The sequence below is a fragment of the Mauremys mutica genome, chromosome 5, assembly GCF_020497125.1.
Source record: "Mauremys mutica isolate MM-2020 ecotype Southern chromosome 5, ASM2049712v1, whole genome shotgun sequence".
Lineage (NCBI taxonomy): Eukaryota > Metazoa > Chordata > Testudines > Geoemydidae > Mauremys > Mauremys mutica.
The window spans coordinates 14,381,159-14,394,291 of record NC_059076.1 but is presented as its reverse complement, the minus strand read 5'-3'; the positions used below and the strand labels follow the sequence as shown (position 1 = coordinate 14,394,291).

The 13,133-nt window shown below is 44.3% G+C and overlaps 1 protein-coding gene across 1 annotated transcript; it reads left to right on the top strand.

Moving 5' to 3' along the window:
- The first annotated feature begins 527 nt into the window (after nt 1-527).
- EREG (epiregulin) lies at nt 528-12,663 on the top strand. The gene is made up of 5 exons (XM_045019648.1): nt 528-691; nt 8,781-8,867; nt 9,445-9,568; nt 10,407-10,553; nt 12,140-12,663. Exons 1-5 carry the CDS (start codon nt 640-642, stop codon nt 12,225-12,227), a joined length of 498 nt encoding a protein of 165 aa, XP_044875583.1. The 5' UTR covers nt 528-639; the 3' UTR covers nt 12,228-12,663.
- The last annotated feature ends 470 nt before the right edge of the window (nt 12,664-13,133 follow it).

Here is a 13,133-nt window from a genome sequence, read left to right as displayed (position 1 = left end):
GCCTTGGAGCAGAATTGCAGCCACCCACCTGGGGAGGGGGCCGCTCTCATTTCCCACGGTGTAAATCCGGAATAAATCCATTGCCTGGGGAGCGCGGGGGGGGGGGTTACTCCAGATCTACCCCAGGGTAACTGAGAGCAGAATTTGGCCCGCTGATTTCCAACCCTTGGAAGCTTTTGTTTCCTTCCTGCCCTCCCGCCAGCAGTTCCTCCCTTGGGCAGCGGCAGCAGGGGGCTGGTTCTCGCCACCCCAGCGGCAGGTGCCTGGTTCGCGGCGGCAGCAGCAGCAGCAGGGGGCTGTCGCGTTGGAGCGGGGCCGGGAATCTCTCTGTCCCGCCGCTGGGGATCCGGCCCCGGGCGCTCCGGCTCGGGCGGGAGGGAAGGAAGCCGGGGGCGGAGGGATTCCCCGGCCGGGGCTGGCTCTCTGGCGCAATCCTCCCCGGGTCGCCGGGACCGGGATTTCGTCACCTGGGTCCAAGCCCGCAGCTACCGCCGCCCAGTCGCAGGGTATAAAGGGCGAGGCGGCGGCGGCCGGGGCTGCACCCAGCCTGTCGCTGCCGCCGGAGCCGGCCGCTGCTGCCCGCACCCCGCCTAGCTCAGCGGCTGCCCCGTGCAGCGCCAGCCCGGGATCCGGAGCGGGATGGACGCCGGCGGCTGCCCCCCGAGGCTGCGGAGCGCGCTGCTTTGCCTGGGTAAGCGGGGCGCTCCCCGGGGCTGGGAGCGGGGCCCGGGCGGCACCCGGCGGGCAGGAAGGAAGGGACGTGACAAGCCTCTGCGTGTCCTTCCAGCGGGCACCTGCTCGGCGCTGCCTTTCCGTCGCGTGCCAGGCGGCCGGGGAGTGACTCGGGAGGCCGGGAGCGCAGCCCGCGGAGGAAACCGCAGGGGGCAGGTTCGGGCTCGCAGCCCTCGCTGCTTTCGGGCAAGGCTTTAGCAGGTGTAGAGCCCCGAGACTGGCCCCATGGAAAGCAGCGGCGTTGCTTGGGCAGTAAGGTGCCAGGGGAGGGTGTCCGAGCTGGGCCTGGTAGTTGTCCACAAGTTCTCCCTTGTTTTCAAGCACCTAATGGTTTTAGAAACTATTAATCCCTTTGGGGGGAGGGGAACAGTTCTGTTATTTCCTCTATGCAGGGTAGCTCTAGCCCTGTTGGTCCCAGGTTATTAGAGAGAGGAGGTTTAATAGGTGGAGCTAGACCTATCTCATAGAGCTGGAAGGTCATCAAGTCAAGTGGAGGCCAGCCCCCTGCCTTCACCAGCAGGACCAAGTACTGATTTAGCCCCAGATCCCTAAGTGGCCCCCTCAAGGATTGAACTCACAACCCTGGGTTTAGCAGGCCAATGCTCAAACCACTGAGCTATCCCTCCCTTAAAGAAAGATCTTCTATTGGATCAACTTGGACTCCAAAGCTTCTCTCTCCCATCAACAGACCTTGGTCCACTAAAAGATGTTTCTCCACCCACCTCATCTCTCTATTTCGTGGGATCTGAGCAGCAAGCTGGGCTTTTAAAATCTCAGGGCCATCCTTGCAGTCTCAAAACTCCCATTGACCTCAATGAGAGCTTTGCATCTTTAAGGACTGTGATATCCCACCCTCTAAATATGGTGTAATCATCATCCCATTCCGAGAAGATCCTGCAGTCTTTAACTCGCAGTGACCTCAATGGGCGGGTTTTCCCAGGACAGACTGAAGGGTAAAGCCCTGCCTTCTACTGTTTCCCCTGGTGTCTAGATTCTTCACCCTTTCGGTGCGGTGCATTTCAGTAATAAATTCAGTGTATGTCTGAAAGTTTGGCAAAGCCTTGGGAGCCTAAACTGTGCATGTGTAGAGCCGGGTTCCATGTTGATGGAGCAATAACAAATGCTTGTACTGCACCTTTGCTGGGCGATGGTAGTGGCGACCCAGGATTATTGCTGCAAACTGACCAACTAAGAGCATGACTTGGCTTTGGTGCAAGGAAGATCACAATCAGGCCCGGTGGGAGTTGTGCCCAGGTATCTGAGGGCAGAATTGAGCCCAAAGTGTTTGAAATGGCCAAAGTCTACTTTTAATGTCTACAATGGGTTGTTAACTGAGACATTAAATAACAGAATTCCATTGTTACCATATGTCTAGTGCTTTTTAGCCTTTGCAAAGGTGCTTAACCACTTCATTGCAGCACTTAATTACAGTGCAGGTGTTTCATCATCTGCCAAGCCTATTTCAGCATGAGCTCATCAGTTTCGGTTTTCCACATTTACTTCCATGCCACTTTGCATTCCAGCTATTATACAACCATTTTATTTGCCAACACATTACAAATAAAGCCATGGCCTTTGTAATCTGGGCATCGACTGTTTCGAGCACAAGGATGACATTGGAATGTGTTGTGCAAATATCTGTGAACCTATGTCTCTTTTGGCACGCGTAAAAGGCTAGATTTGACCACCCTTACTCGCAGAGGGCCAGAGTGTGATATGCCACGTTAAACTGAGTTGAATAGTGCGTTACTCTACAAATGGATCCATTGACTTCAGTGGAAGTAAGGTGCTACTCGCTACGAGTCAGAGTATTTCACTCAGGCCTATGAAAGAAAAATGTGCCCCCGGAAATATACTCTAGTTTTGGAGGGGATGTGTCTTTCCTGTAGCCATTCTTAAGCCCTAGTCTATTTCATGGCAGAATCTTATAAACTATTTAGAGAAATTACTGTGGGCCACATGGTGATCCTCTTGTTCATGCTGAATAGTTCCTTACCCCCAGATTGGCAGAGGCCCTGGAGGTTTTTCACCTTCCTCTGCAGCGTGGGGCACGGGTCACTTGCTGGAGGATTCTCTGCAGCTTGAGGTCTTCAAACCACAATTTGAAGACTTCTGTAACAAACCCCTAACCTATGTCTGAGTTATTGAAGTGGGTGGGTGAGGTTCTGTGGCCTGCTTTGTGCAGTAGGTCAGACTAGATGATCATAATGGTCCCTTCTGACCTTAAGGTCTATGAGATTGTCCCAGTCAGTCCTTGATGCTGCTTGTAGAAGTAAGGTGCTGCTTGATGAGCATATGGGTCTGATAGTCTGGCCCTTTGTGATTTAAGGAGTTTTAGTCCAGAATCTTTAAACCTCTTGAACGATTCCTCAGCTGATTTAGAGCACTAATGTAAAGGTGAAATTGTGTTCCAGAAGGTAAACTGGGAAAGGAATCATTAGCATTGACTGGGCAGCCCTGCCATAAAGGCTTATTTTTACCTACAACACTTGTAGCCAGTCCTGTAAAAAACTAACTAAAGATGTATTAACTAGGAAAAAGAAACGTTATTTACAAGGTTAAAGCAGGTAAACATGCACACAAATGAGATAGACTTGGGTTCTGAGAGATGATAGGAGCTGCGATAATATGCAAGCTTTCTATGTCCTTTAGGGCTAACCCAAGCTAAACAGCTGGGGACCCCTTGCTTATGCTTAGAAATCTTCACCTCTCAGCCTTCAAGCAGCATCAGGATAATAATTCCTTCTTGATGGGGATTTTTTCCCCTTCCCCAGCATTCATGCTGGGATGGGATGAGGGCTTGTGCACTACCCTCTTCAGAGAAGTGGGGAAGCAATCAACAAAGTCCCTTGTCTACTGATGCTCCACAGTCTATAGTGTCTACAGGCCTTTTTTTGTTGAGGAGGAGATAACCACAAGAGGGGTTATTTCACATTTGGTAATGCGTCTGTCCTGACTGTGTGGCTTTTCAGTCTTGGCAAACGTGTTCATAGTTACAGAACAAACTCTTAAACATTACCTTATAACATGGGATACAGCTATAACATGCAGCATCCCACAAGCATTCCATAAAGGTTAAGCACATTCTTATAACTCTAATATCTATGTTAACAATACTAACACCGAGATGACCCAGGCAACTATGCGTTTGTCAGCATTCAGTGAGGCCAAGTGGCGTTGGCATGAGCTGGCACTTGATCTGCCAGCGTCACGGTGATAATGCCGTCAATTTGATTGCCCATAATCCCCACTTAAAGATGCACCAAATTGCACTGAATTAAAATATTAGCTCATCACCTCTAATCTACATCCAAATGTAATGATATGCAAATGTGCTAATTAACATATAAATTAACATGTTCCACTGATGACAGTGGAAACTTTTCCCAAAGACACTTTCCCAGAGGTGCACAGGGAGGAATTCGGACAGCACATCCTAAGTGTGGACATTATAAAATAGTTACTTTTAATGGGCCCAATCCTGCCCTCTTTTGACGTCAAAGTCAGTTTTGCCATTGATTTCAATGGGTGTAAGATCAAGTCGCAAGTGAAATAAAGCGATTAGTTGAATTATGCCTTCTGTGAACAAACTGCTACACAGCATGGCCCAGATCTTAGTAGTAAAACACACTCATTTGTGCCTGCCTAACTTATGCCCCCAAATACTAGCTGTGCCTACACAACTACCTGATTTACACATGTACGTTTGGAACTTGCACAGCTGAGTCAGGGGCACACAGTGATTTCTGTGTGCGTAGCTTTCTCTCTCTTGTACTGTACTGAAATGTGGGGATGTGACCTGGCTAACCATGGTCAGGAATGTTCCTCCATGTTCAATAAGTATATTACTAATGACTAGTAAAACCGGAAGGTGACAAAATGACATCTGAGAAACGATTTCAAAAATAAAAAGATTGGCCTATATTGCCTTAAAATGAGTTTAAATTTGCTGGAAGGATGCGACATAAATAACTGAGAATCAGGTCCATTGTAATTGGAACATATTAGAATTACGTTTACCTAAGACCATACTGACCACTCTCGGTAGCTGTTGCGTATTGCACGGGTATTATGGAAAATCCCTGGTATTCCACCCTTGATATGATTCTCTTCACCCCACACTTGGTCAACAGCAGTAAGATTCCCGTAAGGCAGCCTGCAAGTATGACAATGCTAACCTTTCGTAAAGCAGGAAAAAGCATTCCATTTACATTCCAGCCAGGCAGCAATAAGTGTAAAAGTAACATTCCAGTGAACCAGTAATAAATACCCAGCATCCCACTACCCTCTGCAGTACAAGATAACAGTATTTGCTTACTGATCAAGGTATTAATACAAACAGGACCCCACCTTTCCCAGATTCCTCATTCAACGCTCACCATAGCAGCAATAGACACGCGTGTTGTGAAATTAACAGCTGCCAGCAGGTAATCATTCTAGGAAAGGCTCTCTGTTTCGATCTACAATGCAGATCCCTTATCCACACCCTGGATCTCCTTTGCACTCCCATTGACGTCATTGGGAATTGCGTGCATGGAAAAAGGCCAGAATGTGCAACAAAGATCCCCGGTGCAGATTGGGGAGGAGAATTTTGTCCGAATGCCAGAAGATACAAAGGTGTATCTGAAAATGTACTTGCCATGTTGTGCTTTTGTAATGAACTTATTTCCCCCGCCTATCTGCAGTCACCTAACAAAGGAGCTCCTCAGCTATTCTGCATAGGCAGAATGTGACAAGTTTTAGTTTGGGATCTGACATTGGTGGCTTATTTTGTCTTTCTGTTGCTTAAATATGCATGTGTTCACTGTCTCAGGATGTACAGTACTGGGCCACATTGAAGGGAAGTGTTTCTAGGAGACACTTGGTACATCATTCAGGACTAAAGGAAGTTGCAGCTTTTGCACATATAGGGATTTCCCACTCTTTAGTTAGAGTTTTTAGTTAGCTCAGGTTTTTATCTCATTTACACTGGTGTAACTCTATCAGAAAGCTCAATTTTAGCAGAGTCATTCTGGATTTACAGTAGTGAGAATGAGATCAGAATCATACCTATTGTTTTTCCTTTTCAGCAAACAGAGTCTAATGTCTACAAAGGACCTAGAGCCTCTTGGGTTAAATTCTGCTTTCCGGTACATATGCACAACCCCCGTTGGCTTCAGTGGGATTGTCTGTGTGAACCTATAAGGCAGAATTTGGCTTGTGCTATTCTCTTGAGACTCTGTGGAACAGGTGAAGCTGGTCTCTTACATTCACAGAATGTTTGTGGGTGTAAGTGAGATGAGAGTTGGGGTATTGTGTAGTGGAGTGATGCCTTCTTCAAAACGTATACATTCAACATTACCCTGTGGTGCAGTAGTGTGAGTGGGGTGCTTATGAACACCCCACTCGCTACCTTGGATTTCAATGGCAGCAGAGTTAGGCCAATGTTGAGCACTCTTGAAAATCTCAGCAGCAATGGGGCAAGCATTGTGAGTCAAGGATCTCGTACAGGTAAACCTCCCATTCAAGGAGATATTTACTTGGGGAAGGAGCTCAGGATTTGGTCTGTATTTTGGCCCAGGTCTTCAGCTGGTGTAAATAAACATAGCTATACTGTAATAAACGCAGCAACATTGATTGACGCCACCTGATGATCTGGCTCTTTGTTCCTAAATGGGAATTCATTTGGAAGGTCAGGTTTTGAGGGGGGTTTTTTCCCCCAAAAGTGCTGTGGCTAATTCTGCTCCACTCAGTCAAATGGTCCCATTGAAGTCAATGGCCAACACACACTGCCTTTGAAAAACCCACCTGGAGCCCTTCCCTGCTCCCATGTCACTCAACGGGCGTTTTGGCTGAATAATGCTGGCAGGATTTACTTTTAATTGATTTGGAATATTTTTAATGTTTAAAAAAAACAAAAAACAAACAACTCTTTGTTTTCCTGTGACATAACACTGTTCTAATGGCTTTTCCCCCACTCTGGGAAAATAGGTATCTATGCCCACTTTTCCCATGACACTAGTTATACTAGCTGAAGATGTAAGTGGAGGAATAGTCTAATTTTTTTCATTAAAATATTGTGTTTCAGAATAGAAAGTGACAAATATATATTTTAAGAGGGACAGAATTGATACGACTCCACGGTTAATGTTAAATACATAGCACTTAGAAAAGCCCTGTTAACTGACATGAAGTAGAAGAGGGAAGCGTATTAGCAATAGTATAAAATGGAGTGGCAGCAGGAAGTCCATAATCGTTCTGGAACTGACATGGCTGAAACATAACAAAACTTTCTAATAACTGGAAGTTTAATAAAAAGGAGGATCGAAAAGTTACAAGGGCACGCTCCCTTCATTAGGCACGCATGACCTGACAAGTCGAAAGATGCTAGCAGCCCAAAGGCAAAGACAGAAATTACAGACTGCAATGGAATGGGGCTGACAGTTAAACAGTTCATGAGCGGGTTAGCTTGTGACCACAGCAAAAGTGTTAGCAAAGCGGATTTCATGACCAGTTGGGGCAAAGATTGGTTATTCATCACGGGACTTCCGAATATTTGGAAGGATTAGTATAGTGTGCGGGGATGCACATTCCATAGAATACCTGTGCGTGGGCAGCACCTTATAACTCGAAGGATGCCAGAGGGCTTTACAAACTGTCTCTAGGATTTCCCCTCACTGCTATAATGTGGCCACCTCTGCTATGTAAATGCAACAGCCATTCCGTGTCAGCAGTACTGCGCTATGTGGATTTCTGGAGGTGAACTGAAGGGAAACATACCCAGTTTAAACTACAGAGCCAGAGACGAGTGACACTTTATGGTTCACAAACCAATACACATGCAAATACAGCTGGAATTTTCCAAGGCACTGAAGGGAGTTAGGCGCCTAACACCCATTCATGTTCAGTGGTGGCTGAGTGCCTGACTTCCTTAGGCAACACTGATAATCCCCACCTACATGTGATTGCATGCACAAATGGGATATTTATGTGCATAGATGGCCAGGTAAGTATCTAACTAGCCACTCGAATGAGCAAATACCCTATTTGTGGGCTCAGGCATGATAACCATGTGTGGTATACAAAATTAAACCCTTAGTGACCAGCTTTCACCCAGGCATCATCTGAGCAGATGGTGTCCCCTAAGCCCAGAGCAGGGTGTTGGGTCAATTCTGAGTCAGCAGAAAGAATCTGCTGAATCCCCAACACTTCCTGCAGCATCTGGGGTTTCCTTTTAAAACTTCAGTTATTGACCAACCTTGATCTTGCTTGGTTTACGAGCTCTAACAAGATTAGTCTCCCGTTAACTTCAGTTGGTCAAGCCCCGGGAACGGAAGCCTAGCATTTAAAAACAAATGTATTTAGGAGATCAGCCGAAGCTTGAAACGGTAAATGGCAGTGAAGACGAGAACTTTCTCATATTTTGGGTGCAAATCTTGTGTGACGCGTTCCTGTTGCTTCAATGGAGTATGTACATCCCAGTGTGGCATTTGGTACTTAGTTTGATCAGTGTGAGATCCATAGCCCCAGTTCGGCAAAATGTCTAAGCACGTGCTTAAGTCCCATTGAAGTCCATGGGATTTCAGCATGTGCTTAAAGGTAAACATGTGCTTAAGTGTTTTTCCATAGTGCGGTCCCATGTCCATGAGGTTCATACCACTAAGACTGCAGTCAGAGCATGGGTCAAATCCAGCTGCCCTTCTCATTCACAGAACCGCAATTCAACAAAGCATTTAAGCACATACTTAAATTCATCCCTAGCAGTTAAACATGGGCTTAAATTAATCCCCATTTTTATCACTATGTACTTTGCTGAATTGGGGCCATACACCTTTAACATGGTGGTTTTATTATTGATTATTGCATTTTAGTATTTGTGTTTGGATTGGTTGATCCTAAGGACCATACCTGGACCTATTCTCTGGCTATATTAGTAGGCTTACGTTGAGATTGCGATTAAACTCTAGAAACTCTCTCAAGTACTCCAAATCCTAGAAGAGATTCCTTCAATGCCGCTTTTCTTTCTTTGCGCCATTAATAGGAATGTTTGTTATTTGTCTGTCCCATAGGCTTTTATCTATTGCAAGCTGTCTTTGGCACAACAGTGATCCCGTTATGTGAACCAAATGAAATGGAAAACTGTACAACAGCGCTGAGTAAGTACAACATTTTAATGCTGCCTCTTTAAAAACGTGGCCCGTTCAGCAAAAGTCTTCACCGTCTGGCAATTCCCATTTTTTCTCAGGGGGAGCAGAGCGCTTTTGAAAAAATGGCCCATAAATTAGAAGGCACATTTTAAAAACAAAGTGAGTTAATATTTTAGGGCCTGCAAGGGGTTGGGGCTCAGAAGAGTTCCGAAAGGTACTAAGCATCTGGCAGGATCCAACCCTGAGTCTCTACTGCCTTTTATGAAACCGAACGTGTTAAATAATTAGGCCTCAGAAAACAATTCATTGTGGTACAGTATCCACTGATATAGCTACTCTTGTGTCTTGTGTCCAGAATTCCCAATAGAAAAAACAATCAGGGTGGGACTTTCAAAGCCCATCTCAAGGGTTTGGCTGCCTAATCCCTGTTTATTTTAACGGGAATTGGCTTTGAAAATTTCAGCCCTAGCCTAGGTTTCGTAAGAATAAATGTAAATGATACAGAGAAACCCTGAGCAGTGTTAAGAAATGCAGGCACAATGATTGGAAAAAAGACTAACGAAACATTAACCAAATCTACTTCCAGTTCAGACGGAGAATAGCCCGCGGGTGGCTCAAGTCGCAATAACCGAATGCAAGGCTGAAATGCAAGACTACTGCTTCCACGGGGACTGCATATACATTGTGGATTTAAATCAACATCACTGTAGGTAAGAGGAAATTTGTAGAATGCCATTTTGCATTTCTTCCTGAGTTCGAGTGGATACATGAATTACACGCAGTTGCATAAACTGGCTTTGATCTCTCCTTTCACTTGCTTTCAGACTCTGTCACATGAAAATCAAAAGCAATTTAGGGCCCTGATGCAGCAGGTTTTTAAGCACATGCCTAACTTTAAGCACATAAGTAATCCCCTTGGCTTCAATGGGACTTGAATTCATGAACTGACTGCAGTCGATTGGACTATGCGTGTGCATAAACTTAGGCACATGCTTAAATATCTTGCTGAATTGGGACCTGAGAGGGAAAAACCAAAATAATGGCAAGTGCACATAGGATGGCCCATTATTATAGATCTTAAACTAGTCATTGGTCAATCATTGGGGCAATGTGTAGGTCACTTATGCTGGTGTAAATGAGGAGTAACTCTCTGGATTTACGCCAGTGCAAGAGAGAGGAAAATCTGCCCGACAACTTCTACATAGAGCATCTGACTTCCCAAGCCTGGTTTGGGCAAAACAGCCCACTGTTTCTTTGAGCTTTGCCTCCGCATGGCTCTGCAGGATAAGATCCTGGATATCTTATGAAGGCGTTACCCTCTTCCCAGAGATGCTAGAGCAGTGGGGTTTATTGAGAAATCAATTCAATCCTAGAAATTAGAAATGGAAAAGGGCTGTTAGATCATCTGGTCTTGCATGTGCCATTGCATGATTGTTCTCTGCAGGAAATTTTCCGGAGCTTCCCCATCCATAATCATCCATACTGACATTGGGTTTCAAACCAGCAGAGTATCTTTTTCTGTAACAATGACTTCCTTTGTTTTTTCAGGTGTGATGTAGGCTTCTCCGGGGTCCGATGTGTGCATTCGGAACTGCTCACGCAGCACCTGAGCAAAGAATATTTGGCACTGATCATTATTTTAGTCCTATTTTTCCTCATTGCAATCTTGGTTGCAACATACTACTTCTACAAATGGTAAGGTGCTCTCATATTTTACAGTATGCTCTTAAAATATGACTCAGCTTCTCCAGCTAGGGTGAGAAGCTTTGGTTTTAACGAAGATGTCAGATGAGGAGTTCACAAAGAAGTCACATTGAGATTTATGTATATATTTTTCTGGTTGATTACATTAAGTATTTTGGATACCATGCATGCTTACTACGCTGCACTTATTTACTTAACTACTTTTGAAAAGGGCGGATTAATTATGTCTGCTTTGGCTACACGATCGTAAATGAAACTTTGTGTTTTTTGCTAAAATGTATGATACATTGTTGGCATCATGACTAGCACTCGTTCAAACAATGCACTAATATTCCTCGGGCACAGCTCTATCCACTGAATAGAGAGAGAAACTAGAATGAAAAGCATCTGGGGTCATGCCCACAATCCAGACAGCAGGAAGTGTGGGCTCACCCTTCTTTGTGAGGACTCTAGGGGCAGTTCTACGGAATCACCACTAGATGGGTCACAGACTTGGCTCAGTCTCCGGGTCTGACTCCTGGTGATGAAACATCCAGACCAGTCAGGTTTCCACTTTAGATTATTAATCTAAATAACTAAGCAAAAAATAAAATAAAAGGGGGTTAACATCAAATAACCACCTTCATCTAATTACTAGGTTGGTCCAACCATACCCATTAAACCAATTGTTCTTTAATAAGCTATCTAATAAGCTGGGAGCATGGGATGTTTGTTTAGCAGTCAAGGTTCTCCATCTCCAGGCCAATTGGTATTTTTATATATACTGCAGAATGGCTGAGAGAGGGAGGTTCACATCACTCCCGGGTTGAAGACCACAGCTCTGATGCCGGTTCAGGCAGCCTCCCCAAACTATGGGTGGTTAAGTGACAGCAAGTCTTTTCCTCTTTCCCTAGGGTTATATGAAATGTTCCAATATAACTCAAGACGACCTAATTTGTTGTGCTTTAAAATTCAAAAGAATAGCATAGGGGAAGATAACATGATTTCTCAGCATTAAATACACAACTTCGAATGTGTAATATGTGATCTTTCAAATAGCAGGATTGTTTAACCTTGGGCTCCTGTCGGTGTCTTACCTAGCCTCTGGGTGCTATTTGCAGTTAAATTCTGTGGGTTCTTTGTGTGCACACCCCCTCATTACTAGCAACATGCTGGAGTTCCAAAAAATTCCAAGGGCAAGAATACTAAGATGGAGGCATCCCTTTACTAACCAAACTTAGAAAAAGAAAACAACCCCGCTAAAGGTCAATACTTCTGCAGGAGGCTTGTTGTATCTGCTGTGGGTTAAAATTCAGGTCTATGGTTAGCTGGTGATTTTCTTGGTTCAGTTCTTGAACATAAGCTCTAGCCAGCCAGCAGAAGTCCAGCTCTTCATGGGATTTAAGGAAGTGCTTATGTACTTTGTTGAACAGGGAAGTTTTTTGCTCAGCAACCTTGTAGGATGGAAGAGTCTATGGAGAAGTGGAATAAGTGCAAGATCTGCTAAGTAGTCTTTTCTTTCAGGCACAGTTATGTGTTTCATTGTTTTTTCTCTGGAGGCAATGGTTTAACAACCTCTCTGATCTTCATATTTCCAGGTACCAAAACAAGAAGGAGAGGCAAGCCAACAACCAAAAATACAAGGAGGTTGATGTCCATGAGAAGAACCCAGCGCTGCTTCCCTAGTGAAGGGGGAGAGAGACACACACAGACCAAGGATTTGTCAGCTCGCAGCTATTTAATATTACACCTTATTTTATTAATATTTATACATTCTAAACAAAACAATTTAAATTTGTATTGCTCAGAATCAATATACAGGTCAAAAATGGATTTTTTTAGTATAAATATTTGAATGTCTTTTTTTTATTTTTATTTTTTTTAATTTTATTGTTGAATATTTAATACTATGCAATGTGGAGAAAAAATATACTCTACCTCTAAGTAGGATTATATACAGATATATATTTTTATAAGAAATGTAAGCTTTTTGCCAGTAATAGCTGGTCTACCAAAATACTTTGTTAAAAAAAATAAAATACAATTTTGTATTTGTTCATGTGAACATAATGAATGTACTTCTGCTTCTTAAAATTAAATCTTCTAAATGGGGTTGAATGAATGCTGTGTATCTCCTGTTGTATACTGATGTGTAGCAACGGCAGGCAGTTTACCTGATCCATGCACTAGCCTTCAGGGACGTTTCAGATAATCAGACATGAACGCATGGAAAGTACCTCTGGCCCTGGGAAAAGCTGTGCCTCTAATCAGACAGATGTTGATTGCTAGTTTGTAGGTGGGGGTGTATTGTCATTTATTTGTATCCTGTTGCATACCTATGCAGGGGGGGTTTCACAAAAACTAACCTGAGGTCTAATATTCAGCTTTCAGCGAAGGCCTTGCAATTGGCACAATTTTTGACACCCATGTGGGAAAGTAAGGAGGTGTAAGACGTTCTTTTACTTTTCTAGGCAGGCTATTTGCTGCCCCTTAATTAGGGGAGATTGTAAATTAACCAACCAGTACCACAATCATTTATTTACCCAGTGAGGACTGTCATCTTATTCGGAACATTCAAGTCACACGTTCCCT